Source organism: Erithacus rubecula (genome assembly GCF_903797595.1).
Source record: "Erithacus rubecula genome assembly, chromosome: 13".
NCBI classification, from domain to species: Eukaryota; Metazoa; Chordata; class Aves; order Passeriformes; family Muscicapidae; genus Erithacus; species Erithacus rubecula.
This window is the reverse complement of record NC_136665.1, coordinates 10,906,822-10,928,021: the sequence shown is the minus strand read 5'-3', so window position 1 is coordinate 10,928,021 and position 21,200 is coordinate 10,906,822. Positions and strand designations below refer to the sequence as shown.

The 21,200-nt window shown below is 43.7% G+C and overlaps 2 protein-coding genes across 2 annotated transcripts in view; one reads left to right on the top strand and one right to left on the bottom strand.

Moving 5' to 3' along the window:
* LOC306807468 (netrin-4-like) overlaps nucleotides 1–5,395 on the bottom strand; it is a 43,326-nt gene extending 37,931 nt beyond the window's left edge. Inside the window, exon 1 of the mRNA XM_079317115.1 lies at nucleotides 4,456–5,395. Coding sequence (XP_079173241.1) covers nucleotides 4,456–4,522 — 67 coding nt within the window. The 5' untranslated portion in view covers nucleotides 4,523–5,395. The remainder of the gene's footprint in view (nucleotides 1–4,455) is intronic.
* Nucleotides 5,396–8,565: 3,170 nt separating this feature from the next.
* Nucleotides 8,566–21,200, top strand: part of UROC1 (urocanate hydratase 1) — a 37,697-nt gene continuing 25,062 nt past the window's right edge. Inside the window, exons 1-4 of the mRNA XM_079317109.1 lie at nucleotides 8,566–8,869; nucleotides 15,387–15,517; nucleotides 18,072–18,165; nucleotides 18,604–18,663. Of these exons, the coding sequence (XP_079173235.1) occupies nucleotides 8,744–8,869; nucleotides 15,387–15,517; nucleotides 18,072–18,165; nucleotides 18,604–18,663 (411 nt within the window). The 5' untranslated portion in view covers nucleotides 8,566–8,743. The remainder of the gene's footprint in view (nucleotides 8,870–15,386; nucleotides 15,518–18,071; nucleotides 18,166–18,603; nucleotides 18,664–21,200) is intronic.

Below are 21,200 nucleotides of genomic sequence, written 5' to 3'. Positions count from 1 at the left end.
GGGCAGCAGTGCCTGGATTGCAAAGGCACCTGAGAGTTCTCAGATCCAGGGGATAGAAGTGCCCCTCCCCAGTCCCACCAGCACTCCCTGTGCCAGCACAGACACAAAGAGCTGCTGACCCATCTGGAGAGGAATGAAGATGGGGATTTTTGGCTCTGTTGGTTCTGTTTTGGGCTTCACCTTCAGCTGAGCAGGTGATTGTCAGCACCACCAGAAGTAAATGCATAATGAGCTACAAGTGCACATCTCAAGAATGTCTCTGCAAGTGGCATCTAGGTTAATGTCCAAACTGCTTGGCAAAATCTGCTGGAAATGAGAAAGGCAATTTCTGTGTGTAAAGTAGATTCAGTATTAACTGATTTTGCTCAGTGCTGCACAAAGATGTCATCTTTGCCTCCAGAGAATTTTAGTGGGACTGGTCTTACAACTGAGCTTTGAACAAGCATTAGTTCTGACTGAGAGTCAGGTTACTTAGTTTTGATTAGGAATGGATCCACGTTACAAAATGTTATTGGATTATGGATGATTATGTATAAATATACCATTTAATTAAAAGAAACTCCATCTCTAGTGATGGATTACACCACTAAAGCTTTCATAGAAGAAATGGGATGCTGGAGTTCTAAATTAAGGAAGTTGCATAAGGGGGAGCTTTGCAGACAAGGACATGAGAAAGCAGAAAAGAAAACATTTTCTAAAGGGAATGGCTGCTTTTTGTATTTTCCATAAATGGGCTTTTAGTTTTGTATTGAATTTTTAGCTGTTTTTTTCTGAGCCTTGAAAAAAAAGAAAGAACGATGATGTTTTTTTTCTCCTGAGCTGCAGTCACAAGAAAGTTTATCTGCTCTGCCTGCTAATGCAGCAACATCAATAAACAGTTCCTGTCTGAAATGCTGTGTCATTAGGAAAATGGGAGAAGAACAAAGTGCAAATTAGCAGAAGGGAGTTGGAGGGAAGGAGAGAGATTAGAAAACAAAATCTGCAGTCGATTAAAAGCTTTGTATTTAAAGAAATCAATTGGCAGAACATTGCTTGGCCACAAGGATAGTGCAGCCTGTCCACCACTCACTGGTTCTGTGGAAACAACATGAAATATTGAGTCTGGGCAGCAAGGGGAGACTGCTGCAGGAGAGGAGCAGCAGCCAGGCAAACACACAACTTACCCCAACTGCCAGGAGGACTCACTGAATAATTCATAGAGAATTAAACAGTGCATGGGCACTGCATGTTATTATGAGGTTGATTAGCTTTTACTCCATGGAGGGTGGCTTGGCTCCATAAATGGTATGATTAATTTATTTGTTTGTTTTCTGCTCCCTCAGAGCTGTGCCACAAAGTGGCAGGTCAATGGCACATGCCCAGCACGTGTTACAGCAATGGTGCTATCTGATGATCAGGGAATCACACAGTTCAAGGGAGGTCATACTATTGATATTCCTGGGACACCATTTCAAACTGAGACCTCTTACTTCAATATCTCATAATGCACTAAAACATTGTAGACATTAACTAAAAACAGGTTCAATTATTTTTGTTTTCCTTTTTTTTTTCGCCCTCAACAGAAGAAAGGTCATATGGCAACTCATCCAAAGCCTGCTGATAGACGGGAAAGATGCCTAATATTTTCTGAGTGGTTTGAATTGGAATTTTTATTTCTTTTGCATATGTAGATTAATGATTTTGTGTGCTTAAATCTCCTGCAGTGAGTCAGGACAGTAAATGTCACATATATCAGAAAGAGCAAAACCTTTGGCCATCTTCTGTGTGTGTTTCATGGAACAATTTCGGCATGTATGTCCAACCTGGATTTCACTCGTTATATTATCTGTTCAACTTTTTTCTTAATAACCAAGACCTTGTAAATGTTATTCTAAATCTAACCACCCTGGGGACTTGAGTTGCTCAAGTTTTTCTTAGTAAGACCTAGAATTTTACCCTTTAACACTGGTTTCAACAGCTGCACAACTCCTTGGTTTGTCTGGGGCCAACATGTGCTAAGTTTGGCTGAACTTCATCCCCTCATGAGCAGCCTGGGGTATTTCTGCACTAAAATAGTTCTGATAACTGGAGCTAATGAGCCTGCTGCCAAAATACCTCAGAGGTGAAATCCAGAATGTGCTGTGAAACCAAGCTGCCTCCAAGACCAGAGGCATGGACAGAAGGAGCTCCCAGGCTGGGATCCACCATGCCTGGCTGTCCAGACCCTTCCTGCAGCAGCAGTGGGCTCCAGCCCTGCAGCTTCATTGCAGAGGAGCAGAATAACCTCAGACCAGATGAAACCAAGCCCTGCTAATAACCAGGCCCTGCAACTGATATAAGCTAGATGGTAGAAGTGGCCATTTTTGACCACATCCCACCTTCCTTGTCAGGGCTCCCAGTGGGATGAGAGCTGGCCCAGGTGCTGCTCAGGTGGGGAGGGCTGGGGTGGAGCAAGAGCCCAAGCTGCTGTCAGCTCCACTCAGTGTCCCTTCTGCAGGAGTCTGCAGGTCACTGCAGAGTTGATTTGAGGGGAGTAATGCCCTCCACCTGCATAAGGCAAGGGGAAGGATTGTCCAAGTGTCACATCAGTATAAACCCAAGCTGGCTGCTCCAGCCTAATAAGTTAAGGTGTTTGTTTGGATTTTGTTTGGGTGCTTTTTTTCCCGTTTTGTTTAAAGGTCTAAGGAGTCAATCTTGGCAACACAGACTGTCTTGTCTGCACAGAGGTGGCAGAAGACAAATATTGGACTCCTCACAAATATTATGTGCTTTGTACTCCCCATAGGTTAATGAAGTATGCAAAAAACATACTTCTCTGTATGTGTGTCAGCTCTAAATAAAGAATCAAAACTTAACAGGTAACCCTTGTACTTTCACAGGCTGATAGTTTGAGAAACCTTTTATTCATACACTAAATGTTTATTTAAAGGACTTAAATTGAATCCTTAGCAGCATCACCTTCAAAATGAAATTATTTTGCTGCTATTTACTATGTCTTACACTATTATTTTGAATGAGTTTAGCTCCAAACAGAACACACTCCCTCCCTGCCAAGTCACTTCCTAAGCAGCCAGCTGGGAGCTGTATTTCCTTGAAGATTCATTTTCTCCTAGTGAATTGGATGCAGAGCAGATTTAGGCTGGTTTGTAACAGGCTGCCTTCTGCAAAAAGTCAGCAACTTCACAAGAGATCTCTGCAACCTTTCTGTGCTGCAGGTCAACATATGTATCCTATAGGGAGCCTGCATCCTAGCCTGGGCACCAGAGAATGCCCAGAATAACATCCCAGGAGAGTTCATTCCCTGTCATGTTGTGACAGCCTTGTTGGGTAATACAACAGGATGGTAAATTTACAAGCTGTTTTCAGTTTTTAAGAAAATAACTCTTGTGGTTATGGGAATCCAGTCTCTGTTATCAGAGGGGTTCTAGCTAGGGAATAATCTGGGCTGAATCCACTTGATCTGCTCTGCCTTCAGTGGAGCTTGCAGGATAGCTGAGCCCTTCAGCTATCAAATCACTGTCAAAGCCCTTGCTTTCAAATCACTGCATCAAGAGTGTTGTTCCTTTCCTAATGCTCTGAGCACACAGGTGAAATTTAAACCATTGAAATGCTTTCCTGTACTGGAAGAGAGATTCCAAGACAGTATCTCAAAGGAAAATTCACCAAGGATGATTATTTTTTTCATCAATAAATTTTTTTTTTTCTGACTTGATTCTTGTAATTAGTCATTTTTGAACTTAAAGATGTATTAAACCACAACAGAAAGGGCAAAAATCCAATGCTTTGTTTCCTTTCCTTTAAGGAATTTGTCTTCATCATAATCCAGGTACTTTTAGAACCCCAAGAAAATACTATTACAGCTGTATCATTCCTATATATGTTTATTTGTACACCCACATTTATACACACAACTAATCAGCTTCTCTTTCTGTTTTAATCAATTTTTCTCTAGTGCTAATTTAATCGTGTCCTCTGCATATTAACTATTCAGTTAAGATTTTGTAAACACTGTCAGTGATTTTTAATGATGCAATATTAAGTTAACAGAGAATAATTCAGATTCCTATGCTGATGCTTTCCAAGGATGTTGTCATTTCACTCTCGTCCTGCCTAGGAAGGCAGTGTTCCATCCTCAAAACAAACATCCAGCATATCTCACTCCATCTACCTCTTTCTTTCTCTCTTACTTTTCTTTTGCTTCCAAAAAATGACACACTCCTTTCTTTTAAGGGGGCATGAACCTGTACATCCTATGATAAGTCTTTGGAAGGAGACTGAACTGTAAAGCTGGATATTGCAGGGAGTAAGAAACATTTGTATGTATTGACTAACACACACTTCTTGTAAAAATCAATCTAAAATAAAGATGTTGACACAATTTATTTTCCACAAATAGACCTGATTTCTATCCCCTTTCCCCTTGCTAAAGTTAGCATAAATTGTAGCAGAATGGCAATATTGATTTATTTTGCTTACCTGCTTCCCCATGTCCAGAAATAAAATATTCCAAGAACACAATAAGCATGATGCCTTTATGCTGCATGGCTGTCAGTAAAATATTTGTCCTCAGTGAAGCAAAAAAAGACCTGCAGTAATCTACAGGTTTCCTGCTTGCATGGCTTTTCTGTATTTTCTTTCTTTCTGCTCACCTTCCCCTCAGTGTAGGGGTCAAGGCTGCTGTCTCATTCTTCTTGTTCTCGTTTGGGTCCAGAGGTGGTTTAGTTTTTTTTTTCAGGGCTCGGATGCCTTCTGGGTGTCAGCCATACATTTCTTCCAATAAATAAATAAATAGCGAGGGGTCTGTGCGCCTTCACCCCTCTCCGTGCAGCGGGCAGGGGACGGTCACATCTCCGGCGCAGCCCCTCGGATGCACCATCGGCGCCGGTGCGAGCAGCTCCGCTCGCTCCGCTCCTTGGCGCTTGTCTGGATGCTATTTCGAAACTTTCATTTCTGCTGCTCGCTTTTGGTGGAGCTCCGGCTCGGCTGTGCCCGGTTGGCCCTGGCAGCCTTCCCTGCAGCTGCCGGGGGTGCGAGGGGGTCTGGGCAGCCTGAGCCCCGCTTTGTTAGGAGGTGTCTCCCTGTACCTTCTCTCCCTTTGCTCCCTGCAGCATGGGGTCATAAGAAGAAAAGAGTTGGCTTTGGTCCCTGAGAGATGATGAGAAGCAAGTGCTTTCTTGGCTCTTCTCTCTTTTTTATTTTGGTTTGTTTTATTTTATTTTATTTCCCTTCTCCCTCCGCTGTCACGGAAGCCGCTTCTCCCCCACCTCCAGGGGATTTGCTTCACACAGCGAGCGCCAGGGGAGTGGAAAAGCGGAGCGGCAGCTCTGGGGCCGGTGCGGGGCAATGCCCGGTCTGGGGGCCGGAGCGGCTGCGGCAGCGGCAGGGCTGCGCTCCCGGGATGGAGCAGAGCTCCCGGGATGGAGCAGAGCTCCCGGGATGGAGCTGCGCTGCCGGGATGGAGCAGAGCTCCCGGGATGGAGCTGCGCTCCCGGGATGGAGCAGAGCTCCCGGGATGGAGCAGCGCTGCCGGGATGGAGCTGTGCTCCCGGGATGGAGCAGCGCTGCCGGGATGGAGCTGTGCTCCCGGGATGGAGCTGTGCTCCCGGGATGGAGCAGCGCTGCCGGGATGGAGCTGTGCTCCCGGGATGGAGCAGCGCTGCCGGGATGGAGCAGCGCTGCCGGGATGGAGCTGCGCTGCCGGGATGGAGCTGTGCTCCCGGGATGGAGCAGCGCTGCCGGGATGGAGCTGTGCTCCCGGGATGGAGCAGCGCTGCCGGGATGGAGCTGTGCTCCCGGGATGGAGCTGTGCTCCCGGGATGGAGCAGCGCTGCCGGGATGGAGCTGCGCTGCTGGGATGGAGCTGCGCTGCTGGGATGGAGCTGTGCTCCCGGGATGGAGCTGTGCTCCCGGGATGGAGCAGCGCTCCCGGGATGGAGCAGCGCGGCCGGAGCCCAGAGCGGAGCGGGGAAAGGCAGAGGGGCTGCAGAACCCTTCCTGCCTCCTGCTACGGCAGGGCTCGGGGCGGGGGTCCTGCCCTCCCGAGGACGCCTTAGTTATCTGCGAGTTTTGTCTCTACCCCCTTCAACTCCTGTCTAGCACATCTCTGCGTCCTAACCGGGCACTACCCAGTTCTCCTCCTCTCTGGTCCTGTCTGGCTGCAAAGGGGATTATTAAACATGTGATCTTTTCCCTGGGGTTTATATGCGCTTTTTCTTTTTTTCTTCTTTTTTTTTTTTTTTTTTTTTTTTTTTTTTTTTTTTTTTTTTTTTTTTTCTGCCTTTATTTATTTATTTTTTTAAAGGTCAGTTCCGCACCTCCTCCTGGCTGGGCTGGTCCAGGCTGTGCTCAGATACGGGCGTTGTTTGCCAGGCTCATCCTCTCCTCCCGCAGCCGGGCTGGCTGTGTCCGTGTGTCCTTTCGCGTCTGTCCCTGTCCCTGTCCGTGTGTCCCTGTCCGCGTGTCCCTGTGCATGTGTCTCTGTCTGTGTGTCCGTGTGTGTCCGTGTGTCCCTGTACGTGTCCGTGTCCGGCGCAGGCGGGGTCCCGTCCGTGTCCGTGTGTCTGTCTCTGCAGCACCCTCTGCCCGCTCGGCCGGCTCATGACACCTGCCCGGCTCCGGAGTCCCAGCCCGGGCCGGCACCGGGCCCCTGCACAGCCCGGGCACAGCCCCGGTACAGCCCGGACACAGCCCGGACACAGCCCCGGCGCAGCCCGGACACAGCCCCGGCACAGCCCCGGCACAGCCCCGGCACAGCCCCGGTACAGCCCGGTACAGCCCCGGTACAGCCCGGGCACAGCCCCGGCACAGCCCCGGCACAGCCCCGGTACAGCCCCGGCACAGCCCGGGCACATCCCCGGTACAGCCCCGGCACAGCCCCGGCACAGCCCCGGTACAGCCCCGGTACAGCCCCGGCAGGAGGGGCCCGGTGCTGGCCCGGGCTGGGACTCTGCGCTGGCAGAATCCCCGAGCCGGGCCCGGTAACTCCGCCACAAACCCAGGGACACGGAGAGCAGGCAGAAATCAGGGGGTGAAAGTACCCAGCTCTAGAAAACAACCCAGTTCAGGGTGAGAGTTCCCCACACTTTTGTTCTTTCTTCAGGTTTCTCGCCAGTATAATGCCATTACCTTCCGTGGGTGTCATGGGGGAAGCAGGTCTGATGGGAGTGCAAATGCAGACAAGGTTATTCTCGTGCACCTGTGTGTGCAGGATCAGACCTTAAACGGATTTGAAGAATGTGGGTTTTACAAAGAAGAATAAGGAAAGATTTACTTCTCTTTGGGGTGGGAATGTTCATGTAAGGGAGGGTTATCTGGCTAGATTTTGGGGTAGAATTTTCTGACTTTACCCTTCCATTTTTCTCTCTCCCTCTTCTTTTTTTTTTTTTTTAATTTTTTTTTTTAATTTTGGTATGTCTTTAATATGAAAGCTCAATAGAAAACTTTGAAATATAGACGCTTTTCTGTCTCCTTTTTGTCTTTGCCTTTTATTTGAAAGCAGCTAAAATACTGTATAATTACAAAACAAAATTCTCCTGCTGTAAATGACATTATCCTTCTGAGGGTTTGAGTCTGCTGTGTGCTCAGCTCCCCTGGGATGCTCTGAGTTCTTTCAACTTGAGCATCTTCACTGGGAGCTGGGGATGTGCAGGATGTCCTAGAGCTAAAGCAGATCTGACATTAATGAGAGGCTGTCATTTAATAATTGTGCTTTGTTGTCACTGCTTGTTGATTGCTGCCTTTGTGGAGAAATGCTGTATTTTTTTATTTGCAGGTCTTAAGCTCATTTCTAACTGAAATGCCTTGCCCAGTTGACTTCACCAGGCTTAAAACCTGGCACTTGTAGTTCAATGGATGTAATAAAAGTCAAGAAGTTTCTGTATAATTTAAACAACAAGCCAGAATGGAGAGCAAAGTTCATATTGCACCGTTAAGTGGAAAATCAAAGTTAAGTACATTCATTTACCTGTGATGCCTGGATGGCAGTACAGCACTTTCTAGTAGTTGCTGACTGTAGGGTATAAAAGTGACATAGGACTGAAAGCCTTCATTATTTCTTCCAATTATTGCCTGTCTTGAGAAATTCACTTCCAGTGCTAATGAGTGCATTTCAAGTTCAATGTGATGAAAATCCATTCATGCCTGTGAGCTGAGAGGAGCCAACACCTAAGGGGAAATGTTGATGTTATGATGACTACTGCTGCTGTCTAGAAGATGAATTGATGAGATCTGAGGAGCTGCCCATACCAAGGGGTGTCAAACAGAGAATGTCCATCTTAACTAAACAGTGTGAAAGAACAGTGATGTGAATGATCCTTAAATTTCATTAGTTCCTAAACTATACTAACATAAATGTACAATTCTTGATGTCTCAGTCGATATTCCTGCTCCAGACCGTGACTCTCACTCAGGCATTGGGGAGGATCATGTTTGGAAAGTGATTGAATTTTCTCTAGTGACTTAGCACAGCACCATTGACAAAGTACCCAGAGAATAATCGGCCACACTGTGAATCATTCATTTTGGGGGAGGAGGGAAGAGCCAATGGCATGGCACAGAGTGGGGAGGTGTGTCACCTGTACCACCTGCCCTCTCTGCCTGACAGCCCTGCTTGCAAAAGCCAGAGGACAGTCTGTCCCTTGGAGATCACCCTGGAGTGGAGGCGCATTTGAATCGTGCAGCATCTTGCTTTCCTGCACCCTTCCTTGGACTTCCTCTCCTCATACCTCTCCAGTTTGCCTTTCCCCCTCCTATTTCCTCAGCAGCTATGACCAGCCTGAAGGAAATCTGTCGTGGCCTTCCTCTAAACCCTCTGCCAGAGAACAAAGGTCGGAGACAAGGAATACCCCATGCCCCTGTGAGAACACCCAACCTCACTGCTCAGGAGAAAAAGGTAACACGGGGTTTCACAGGGCCTCATTTCCTTTCAGACAAAGCCACCTTGGGGCAGTAAACCTGATTGCCTCAAATACTTTCTGAATGGGAAGCCAACTTTGTGTCAAATGTATTCCCTTGGTGTTATAATTCACTCTGTAATGGGGAAAGGACTGGAAGCTTTTCTGTTCACTTCCTTTCTTCCTCCTCCAGAATAATTGGGTTGATAGCAAGGGAGAGTTTCTGCACAACACCCTCCATTACTTTAAATGGCTAAACAAGAAACATTAGACTTCAATGCTATCAATCAGCATTGTTTCTCAGAGGTAAAATTCAGCATGCTGTTGCAAAACCATTGCATATGTGAGTTAAAGCTAACCCCTCCAATAGAATTAACACCAAAGGTGATGACCAGCATCAGGGTAGCAGCTACACATCTGTATATTTGCATTAAAAAATCCAAAGATGACTTATTTTAGTCATTTGTCTGGGAATGCAATTGAGGTGAGTTTGTAGGGAGTTAATTATTTGTCTTTGGTTGCGTAATTATTTTCCTGCCTCTTTTTGTTTAAATAGTCTTCATACAAACCAAAGTAATCATTGCTTTATTTCATGTTCAAGACTAAATAATCAGCAGCAGAAAATGATGGTGAATGGGTGGAGCTCCTTAGGAATTTGTGTGGGAGAGGATAAGGTGGGTTCCTTGGTTTGGAAGTCTGTGCTTCATCACATGTAACATCACTTATACTGAGACATTCTGGTCAGAACAGAAGTTCCTTCCTCAATAACAACTTGCACACAGCTTCCTTGCCTTTGTGGGAGTTCCCCATTGGCAACAGCAGTCAAATTCTTTCAAAGTCACTTCCACAAACAGAGGAGAGTCTAGTCAAAGGGTAGAAAGAGGAGCAGCTGTGAGATATCCAAAGAGGATTTGCTTCAGTGTCAGGAGCATTCATGGCTGAGGCATCCTGCCTGTGCCTGGGACAGCTCAGACCCATGGAAATGTGGTTACTAAATGTGCAGAAGGGCTGTAGTGGTGGTTGTGAAGATAAAGGAGTGGGGAGTGAGTTTCACTGCATGTCAGAACATTGCCAATCATCTCTGTTTTGTTCCTGCCTTTCCTAAATCACTGTTCCCAGAAGTCTGATATAGCAGGAAGGAGTTCATGTTTCAGGAGAGGAGATGATGTCTCTCAAGAGGATGCCAAACCTTGCTCTCTAACCTATGGAATGACAAGGTCTTCACTCTATAGGAAGTTTCCTGCCTCTTTTAAGGTTTGGAGCAGTAGACTGATTCTCTCTTCCCAGCTGACTATGTAGCATCCATCTCTCATCTCTCCATTGTACCTACTACATGGGATAAGAGCTCATGCTAGTTGGGCATTTCATTAGACTATTAGAGATTTTAAGGCTTCCTGTATGATTTATTTTATGGTTTGTCCTCCACCTTAAACTCTTAGGAGAATTAGAGGCTCAGCTGGTATTTGTTTCATATCTAAAAGGTCAACTCTCTTTTTTTAAGAGGTGCTCCATGCTTAGAAAAGCATGAAGATGAAAGATTGACTGTCTATAAGTCTTGAGACAGGCTTCCATATGTTGTTGACAGTGTGTAATGCTGAGCATATTATGAGACTTGTCTTTATGTATGGCTTCATGTTCACTTTCTAATTGAAATACTCAGAGGGAGTTTTGACAGAAGTGAAGTTAATAATACTCTGCTGATTTCCTCTGGATTTGTCCCTCTTTTAATATGCCTTCCAGTTTTAGTTCTTGTTACAATAATAAACCTTACCACTGCCAATGTTTTATTTTCTTGGGCCTCCTTTTGTGGTTATAACAGAAATCCTGTAAGTGAGGTTTATAAAGAATTGTGTGTTTTGGGACTTGCAAAAGACGTATCTAATTCTTCCTATCATACCAACTTTAATCTTCTTGGATAAATTGAGCCATATCTCAGAACTGATTCTGATTATAAGTTTCCTGAATTCTCTTCCTTCAGCATTCTTTGCCTGAGGCCTGAAACAGCCACATCCTCTTTCTTTCCCTCCCTCCACAGCTCAGGAAACCCTAGCATCTGTATCTTAATGTAAATATGCCTCAAAGAAACTGCCTTTAAAATTTAGGTGTGGTGTGTACTTTGCAGAACAAGGGTGTTGCATGCTCTGTGCTCACTGGCATTCCAATAAAGCTGGAGCAACTTGGAAAGAACAGGCACTTCTCTGTGCTGCTCAGGATCAGAAGAAATGGCATGGCTTTATCAGACAGCAATTCCCTTATGGATCTTGGGAGCCTGTCCTGGCAGTGCTGGCCCTGCTTGGCTCCCTGTTCCTTAGGGAGCAGCTGGGACCTCCTGCCTGGGGCTCCTTAGGATGAAGAGCTGAAAACCTGAGCCTGAAAACTCATTCAGCACCTGAAGCTGTTCTCCAGCCTTCTGGTGAAGAAGTGGAACATTTGACCTTTATGATTTCTTTGCACATCCAGAAATGAGGCTGCTTCAACGAGTTTATATTAGGTTTGGGAAGGTTGGCATGTTAGCTCCTGTTTTGGGACACCTGGATTAATTAATTAAAATTAAATTAGTTAAATTTTCACATCTCATAACCCATTTATGGCAATAGCCAGTAAGAAATCTCCATGTTTACTTCCCAGCTGACCTGACTGAAACTGGGAACTATCAGGCAGAGTAATAAATGGAACAACCCTGCTTGCTGCTTAGAGAATAGAGCCATGAAAATTCTGGGTCTGGGTGTCTTCAGGCAGAAGGGGACAAGAGGGAGGGAAGCACCATCTCCACTGGAAAAGGGGCAGAACTAAGGATGAAATTGTAGAGTCAAACCAGTCACTTCCTCTCCCTGTGCTTCCCTTTCCCTCAGTAAACAGGGAGACTGCAACCATTAATGCCTGAGTGTCTCAAGGGCCTTAAATTGGAAGTCCTGACAATGCATTTCAGAAAATGGGAATGAATGACATTCCCTCTGAAGAGGCTTCCTTCTGGCTCTTCAGCTAACTCCAATTAACAAACAGGCTGCTTCACTTGATTTCTCAAGAGAATCCCTCAGCAAAGAAATTTGCAGCTGATTGATTGGATTACATGGGCTCTCATGATTATATTTTGGCATTGAGAGGTCTAAATCTTGATTAAATAGCAGTAGAATCCCATTATAATATAAAAGTTTTAGGGAGTTTAACAAAAAAAGACAACCTAATAGAGGTTAGAGCTTAAACACAAGAGCGAAATGTTAAATCCACCTGGCAGATTTAAGATGAAGAGTTTTCATTTGCTTACATTGTGCAGAGTTGAATTAAACCAGTAACTCAGAAAATTAAGAGCAGATACATTTTTAAAAACAGCTATGAAACTCAGGATTATAATTGTAAATAATATTTTTAAGATGCCAGTGGACTCTAGACCTGCTTTTTAAGAGATACTAAAAGAGCATGTGTATCTTAAGCTTCTGTCAATGGAAGTTAGGAAAAGGAAGAATACCCAAATATCAAATACAAAAAAAAAAAAATCAGAGTACAATGTGCCAGAGGTAAATCAATCCTTCTAAATGGCTAAGATAATGTTTTTTATGATGCTTTAATGAAATATATTGCCTTCCCACAAAAGCATAATGATCAGCCTATTTGAATTTGCTCCGTGAATGTCTTTCTCAGGTTATTCAGTCTATGACTCAATAATGAATATGTAAATTTTTTCCCAATGCACATAGCCATTGCCCTTTCATAAAGTAGCCAGGTTTCATCTAAGCAATTTTGAGCACCCTGACTCTTTTACTTGTCTGTTTCACAATCTCTTACATTTAAATTCTTCTAATTTCAAGACTACATTTTTTTTACAGGCAATTCACAGCTAATTATTCCTTTTCCAGCATTCCCCTGAAGCTTCTTCCTGCTTTGACATTTATCCTGCAATGAGACAGCAATCAAATATCACCTTTATTCTGTTCAGCTAAAAAGGCCATAGTCTTAATCCTCTTTTATAAAATCTCTATTGTCTGTTCAAGGTGCCTTTCCCACACTTCATGTAACATTCAAGTTCATGTTTCATTAATGTTTACATTTTCAAAATTCAGGCATCTGATAATGTGTAACATTAATAGGATAGAGGCTCAGTTTAAGTGAATTTGTTTGAAAATCAAGGAATATTTTTCTTGCTTGAATTAAATGGTGATGAAAAATATATGCCCATCAGTTTAAATTCAATATAAATAATATATTTGAAGACTATGGGTGATCCTTACCACAATGTAAGCCTTATAGTTCTCAAAGGCAGCCAAAATACCAATGTTTCCCTCTTGATTCTGTTTGTTTTAGGGATGCAGGTGATTTTATTTTTGCTTTAGAAATTTCTCCTATCTAGAGGCTCCTGTGATGACTGCTCACCCCTGAGACTGACTTTGGAAATCCCCTGTATTTTGTCATTGTGTGGATATAGGTGGGATTTTTGTGTTCATTAATAACACATCCTTGAAAAATGACCACTTATCTAACTGGAGAAGAATGAAGTGGTATTAGAAGATGGAATTTGCAGTTTCTCATCTGGTAAATAGGTTTTCTCCCCATCATTCTTTGTGTGGAATGGCAATTCTAATTATTAGGATTTGCTGCTCTGATCCTCAGGTGGTGTAAACCAGCACAGCCTCACTGATCTTGAAGCTCAGGAGCAGGTGCCAACACAAACCTCTCAGTGAGACACTTCAGTGTCACTGTTCCTGCAGTGTGCTCTGAGGGATGAGAGAGCAGAGTGCCAGGTGAAGCACCTGGAGAGCTCCAACCATCCTCACCATGGACAGGTTGGATCAGGAGTTCTGTAGCTGAGCTGAGCTCAACCATCACAGCCTCACCATGGGCAGGTTGGATCAGTTCTGTAGCTGAGCTGAGCTCAACCATCACAGCCTCACCATGGACAGGCTGAATCAGGAGTTCTGTAGTTGAGCTGAGCTCAACCATCACAGCCTCACCATGGACAGACTGAATCAGGAGCTTTGTAGCTGAGCTGAGCTCAACCATCACAGCCATGGACAGGTTGGATCAGGAGCTCTGTAGCTGAGCTGAGCTCAACCATCACAGCCTCACCATGGACAGGTTGGATCAGGAGCTCTGCAGCTGAGCTGAGTTCCAACCATCACAGCCTCACCATGGACAGGTTGGATCAGGAGCTCTGCAGCTGAGCTGAGCTCAACCATCACAGCCATGGACAGGCTGAATCAGGAGCTCTGTAGCTGAGCTGAGCTGAGCTCAACCATCACAGCCATGGACAGGTTGGATCAGGAGTTCTGTAACTGAGCTGAGCTCAACCATCACAGCCTCACCATGGACAGGTTGGATCAGGAGTTCTGTCGCTGAGCTGAGGGCTTTGTGGAGCTTTTCAGCACTGCTTACCAGTGTGGCTAGGGATGATAATCACACATTTCTAGATGCCTTTGCTCTGGATATCTGCACTACAGCCTACCCTTCATCCCCTCCAGGAGGCACTTTCTTCCACAACTGAACTGCCAATGGCAGGAATCACAAAATCTCTACTCAGACCTCTCAAAAACTGAGCTGTTGTCAGATTCAGAAGCAAACTTGATCCCTTTCTATACTTTGCACAACCATTAAAAAATCAGCCAAAGGAAGGTACACAATTCCAAATGATTTGTGAATCTTTTAATCTAAAAGTCCTTTGGATGGTGTCACCATTTGCCAGGGAACTTATAAGATCTTTGCATGAAACTGGCTATTTAAAGATGACAAAATCTTTGTTCTCATTATGGTTTTAATCAAATGAAACACAGACTACAGAGACATGCCTTAACAGGCTGTTACTAAAGATAGTGATTTATTTATGGTTTCTTTCATCCAAAAGGACATATTGTACTTTGCAAACCATGGCTAATGTCTTTGAAGGCAATAGGGAGTGTAAGCCACGTAGTATCATCTGCAGGATTTAGCTGAGTGCCTGGTAATCACTTCAGCTAATTTGGAAGTGATACATGTAACATCAATAAAATAATGTAACCCAACACCCTCTGCAATACATTAGGATGCTAAATGTAGTAAATCTGCAATAAAACTTAGCCCATGAACATCTTCATCTGGGAGTATGTCACATAACTCTGGGCTAAGGTCCCTTTTTGAGTGGAAAGTACAGTAGGATCTTCAGTGTCTTGGAGTTTAGGGCCTTAAAGATTTCTGAACAATTTTTCCTCAGTAGTTCAGTGCCTCCAGCACTGTGAGAGACAATTCATCCATGTCTGATATTGGTAAGATTGGGCACTGCTACTAAATCTCCAAGGTCTCTCCATGCAGATTTGGGAGGCAGGTGGGAAGGGGATGGTTGCATGTTCACTCCAATTGAACCTGCAAGGAAAATGCCAGCAGAAACACCAGTGCAACTGCCCTGGAGTGAGCTTTGAATTGCATTGTCCTTGTGACAGCATAGGCAGCCTTCCAGCTGAGCCTGGTTAAAGTTCAGGGCCACCCACTAACCTCCATTTCTCTTGTACCTTGTTTTTCCTCTCTTGTTTATTTTTGTGTGTTTTTTGGCAGCTGGCTCTGCGCAATGCCTTGCGTTATTTCCCACCTGAAATCCAAAAGAAGCTGGTGCTGGAATTTGCTGAGGAGCTCAGGCTCTATGGCCACATCTATATGTACAGGTTCTGCCCTGATATTGAGATGAGGTGAGGACTGCATGGTTCATGTTTTCAGCTGCCATTTGCTTGCCAGCTTTACCTGTGGAGCTGACCTTTAAAGAGTGGCACTGCTGTCCTAATTCACCTCTTGTAGAAATTGTCCTAATATATGAATGGAGCTCACCATCTGATAATTTGGGTGTTCTGTGCATTGCAGTGATTTCATTTCCAGGAGGGTTACTGCGTGTTTGGGATGCTCCATGGGGCTGGGAGGGAAGCAGTGTGCTCCCCTGGATGGGCTGTGGTGGGCATGGGCACTCTCACTGCTGGGAAGCTCAGCCAACACAGGAAAGGACTGAGCCAGGCTGTGGATGGGCAATGCCAGCTTTGCCACACACAGGGAGCCCAAATGCTCTGCCCCATGGCAGGACTCAGTTTCCAGGGGCTAGACACCTCCAATGTCAGCCCTGACAGCAAACCTGCAATAGCTTTGAGCTGCTGCAAGTCAAGTCCCTGCTGAACCAAGAAGTAAGTCCAGGAGAGTGGCTGGTTGGTAGAGCTGCTCTCAGAGCAGAGGAAGCTTCCTGGGCTCTAAGAGTAAGGCAGTAGATTTTTTCCATTGGAACCTTTATGTGACCCTGGTGTGTAATAAGCTGTGCCTGTTGGTCTTGGACCATCACTTCATTCTAGGGCTGCTGGGGCTAATGTTTGTGAAGCAGAACAGATTCAGTGAGGGCTGCCAGGGGCTAGCTGCTTTTTTTAGACTGATTGATTCCTTTTTGCATCAGCAGGGGTCTGGTTAATGTCCATACAGAAATCTGAATAAAACAATAGAAAGCACTCTGATTTCCACAGACAACCATGTTTCTATGCTGTTCATATTAGCTTGGGGTCAGTTCCTGCAGAATTCAACTAAGGAATGGACAAATGGAAGACTATCTGAAAGGTTTGGCAGAGCTGGACTTCAGAGAACCCTGTACTAAATTACAGATGATGGCACCTTCCAAGTAGGCTTGGATGAGATGGTCCAGCAGCTTGTTTCCATCACTGGCATCAGTGATTCTTTTAGAGCTTCAAGTATTTTTATTTTGTGATCATTTCACTGATCATTTTCTAATAGATTGTTGCAGTCTCACAATGAGAAAATGCCTTTTGATCTCTGCAGTCTGAGAGTATTTGATTTTTGTTTTGAATGTCCCAGGGACTATAGCTCCATTCAAGTCATGTTCCTGTGCCAGAGCACTCAGTTTATACCTGGATGCTGTGTTTCTTATGCCTTGAGTAGTATTATGTGTAAATATCTCCTCTTGATGAATGGGGTATCATTCCACAGAAATGCTCTTTTATCAACTTTAGAACAACAGAAATTCCTAATAAAAAAAGCATTGTGGAAAAACTCAAAGGCTTTCCCTCCTTGTTTGGCAATGACTACAAGGCATTTGTTTTAGTATTCTGATATAAAAAGCCAGGATAAAGTGCATGGGATCATGGGAGGAGCCCATTTGCTGAATCTGTGGAATATGCATTCCAGATCTTGGCTCATGAGCTGGACAGTTGACGTCCAATTTTATTTTTTTTGTGTGTCATTGGCACATATTAGCCCAACCTTTTCAGTGTTGCTTTCCCTGCACAAAACAAGTGTCCAGCCATTGATGATCTGTGGTCCAATAAATGGAAGATAATTTAGAAACCATGCCAAAAATCCCATCCCTCTTTAGGAATTTTCAGTGTTGGTAATGGGGGTGCTGCTTATAGAAGAGGAAGGAGTAAAACTCTTGGTCAGTGGTTCTGCTTCCTTCAGGTGTCATCCTCAGATGCCTCAGCACAGCTGTACTAAAATCTGTGCAGACACAGCAAAGGAACTGTCCCTGCCTAAACAGCTACAGTATAAATGCAAGAGTAGAAGTTTTAGAGCAATTAAGCACACAAAGAGATGGTGGGGGAGAAGATGGTCACAGCAGGTGGCATTAAGGACATTAGTGCCACACAGCCTGAGCTGGGATAACTTTGGGACTGTTCCTCATACCTCACCCCTCTGCCTGTGGATGAGCTGCATTTTTGTGAAAAGGCACACATTTCTCCTTACTAGTTCAGGTGTTGAGAGTGACTGTTTTTGTTTTTTTCCTTGGATACAATCTTGAATAACAAGGGTGGATGAGCCTGAAGGCAGCTTGCAGTGATGCTGTTTCTCTTGGCATTGCAGGACCTGGCTGCTTGGCCTGGCAACTGCAGCAGAGGACACTCCCACCACCCCTGAAAAAAAAAAAAAGAGCAGTTAAAATCAAAGAGTGTCCTTGGCCACCATATTTATCAATTGTGATTAAATAATTCAGCAGATGATAAGCTGAATGCAATTTCTTGGTTTTGCTTAGTTCTGATAATAGTTAAAACGATTCAAGGAGCATATGTAACTTCAGATCTGTGGGGTTTTTTTGTTTGTTTTTTTTTTTTCTCTCTCTATTCTTCCTCCCTGAATAAAAACCTGCAACTCAGACAAGTTTGAGTATCCCTGGCATGCAGAGATATTCCAGTGGGGTGTGTTGCTCTGGTTGCTCTTGTGAGCTGGACTGTTTCTTCTAAATTTTGGTTCCTACCCTTTCAGAGCATACCCCATAGGAGAATACCCTTGCAAGACCAAATCAGCTGCTGCCATCATGCTGATGATCATGAATAACCTGGATCCTTCTGTGGCTCAGGTAAGCACAGTAAAAGGAATCTGGACTCACAGGCAGCGGCAAATTGGCAAGATATTTCCTATATGTGTTGTCACATAAATACTGAAAAATTTAGACAGACAGGCACTATATACAGGAGCTTGGACACTGCCTGGACATAGAGCCCAGCTCTTGGTACATTGCTTCTACAACTTGTGTTGAAAAATTAGTGCTGATGCTTCCTGTATCTTTGAAGGCTAATCCCAGTGCTACAGTAAGAAACACATAATTTTGAAAAATAATATTAATTTTTTGTTCTTATCACTTTTTACAATGTTACTTTCTGATTTGAAGAACATAGAGAATTTTGATGCAACAAACTCTAGAAAAGATTTATTACTTGGATGGCAAAAATAGCCCAGAAATCCAGTAAAAGGTTTGAGAAAAGTGCTTGCCTTAATGTTGAATTGCCTTTTTCAGTTTCCTCAGGAGCTTGTCACTTATGGAGGAAATGGGCAGGTCTTCAGCAACTGGGCACAGGTAGGACATTGCTGGGTTTGCAGTTTGTTTCACAGAGCCAGTTTCACCCTCCCCCACACACATTCTACTTAGGCAGTTTGGGATAATTTTTGGCAGTCATTGCCTTAAAATACTCCAAAACATCCTGTTTGGATAGGGAATGCTCAGTTATGAGCTGTGTAGATGGAGAGAGCTTTATTTAGTAAGGAGAGCACAGGCAGCCCAACAGAAACACTAAACATGATGCCATAAATACACCAGGCTGTGTAGGATGATATAAAGACCAGTTCTTTGTCTTTCTCTGATGCATGTGGATGTGCCTCTGTATTTTGCTCAGATAATTTTAGAGTCTAAATCTAGGAAACAAAGCAGCATATACTCTATTTGTTTGTGGTACTTTTGCAACATTTTTCATAAGTAGTGGAATAAAAAAAGGCTTTGATTGAAGAATGTGCAATTCTGAGTATTTTTCCAAGTCAATCAGATTAGCTGTTAATATTTGTGCTAGCTGGCCAGTTCAGGCTGCACTTTGCTATGGACATTTGCCTTTATCTTCTAAGAACAAAGGCAGGTGGTTAAAAGCCTCTCTAAAATAAGAAAATGTTTTAAATTATGTTTGCATAATCTCTGTTCTCTTACACTAAAAAAGCTCAATAAATATACTCACTTTATTCCAAGTGCTGCAAAATACATGTGGGAAACATTTTCAGGAGATCTTTGGAATCAGCAACGTATTTAGAGTTGTGTTTGCAGTGCAGGTCAGAATCAGCACAGGTAGGAAGCTGCACCCCCCTGGAGAGCAGCATCACTCCTGAAGCCTGGGAAGGTCATTTTTTTCTGACTGGAATTGGCAAAAGCTGATCAAAGGAGCCAGCTTCTGTCATAAGGAATCACATATGCACCTTGTGGTGGCTTTATCTGAATCTGGCCTCTTGCTTATTAAAGAACCTGAGCAAAACTAATGTGTGAATGAAGTTCCTAGTTAGGGGAGAGGGATGGATTCCTCACTGTAGCATGGGACTGAGCAACATGGGATTTCTTCCCAGTTTGAGATTTCTCATCTGTGATTAAAAGAAAATTCATGTTTCAGTTTCCTAATCTGGTAAATTTAGTCTAGAAATTAAATGGATGACTTAAGTAGATTTTGAGGCAAAACTATTCTGCCTTTTTTTTTTTTTTTTTTTCCAAAGAGGTACCAAAGAGACTCACCATTTCTTTATTCTGTGCATTAATTAATAAATGCCAGTTGACTATTGCCTATTAGCTATGAGTGCTACAGCATTTCTGAGGTGAGCAGTGCCAGCAGTTTTTATAAAGGCTTTTAGTGGTCTGGCAATTCTTAGGCAGATGCTGGGCTGCAAGGTAAGGTAGAAGTGCTGCCAAAGTCAGAAATATTCTTTTCTCTTGCTCTCATCCAAGCCAGTCCTATGACTTGCAGTTGTTTCACAGCAAACAAAACCTTTTTATTTTTGTTTACTTAGAGTAGCATCACATGAATGATTCAGTTACCACAGAACATTTTATTCTGTTTGTAGCTTGAAAACATCATTAAAAAAAAAAAAAATCTAGCATTGCAAAACTCACAATAAAAAGTTCAGTTTGGTTTATATCATCCATGCAGACCTGTGCTCTTTTCTGGATAATTTCAAATGAAAGAACTATGTCCTGAGCTAACTTTACAGGTCTTTAGGCAACTGACCTGTTTTTTAAGCTAGGAAAGGCTTTTCCTTTCTCCTTGCAGTTATGCCTTTCAATGCCAAAAGACCTCACAGCTTCTAGTTTTGGGAGACTGTTCAGGAGAAATATTAGGATGTTTTTCCCAGACTGCAAGAGAGTTGAGAGTTCAGGTAGTTACCTGTTCTGTCCTATTACATGAATTCAATTATTCAACATTTTTCATAAACCAAAACATAGAAAGGAAAACAATAACCTGAAAATAATTTTTCCTGTACAGCTGAACTTGCAGCTTGGGGAATTGGCTGCATTAGAAGGGACTGGCTTAAAATCTGTACCTGAATTTTTAATTCAGATCAAAGCCACAGCCTCAGAGCTTAAGTGCCTGTTTTTATTTGTCACTGATACTGTTGCCTCTTTGATGAACAATTCTGGGGGTTTCTTCCCTCAAAATTGTGTTTGTGTCCCTACTGAAACTCTAGTTTCAAGTAGTTGTTGAATTCCAATATTGCATGGGGAAGTTTCTCACAGGCCAAGTTGACACATACTAGAAGTCCTGTGGAATTTAATGGGCTTTGTCACAGACAGGGGTGGATTGAAGTTAAATTTTAAGTCAGTTTAGATGGTCAAAGTGTACACTTTGGCAGTAATCAAGAGTAACCCTTGAAGTATGCAGACAAAGCTAAAATATATTTGTGTACTCCCGGGCACATCAAAGATTTTCTTCTGTGTCCACAATGGAAGTTAATTTTTTCCCAAAGCTGTTTAATTTTAGAACGCACATTATAAAAACCATTCATTGCACTAGAAGATGCTGAATTTCAGATTAGCATCAACAACAAGCAGGAGTATTTAATCACTTCTATAGGGAAGATTTTGCAGCT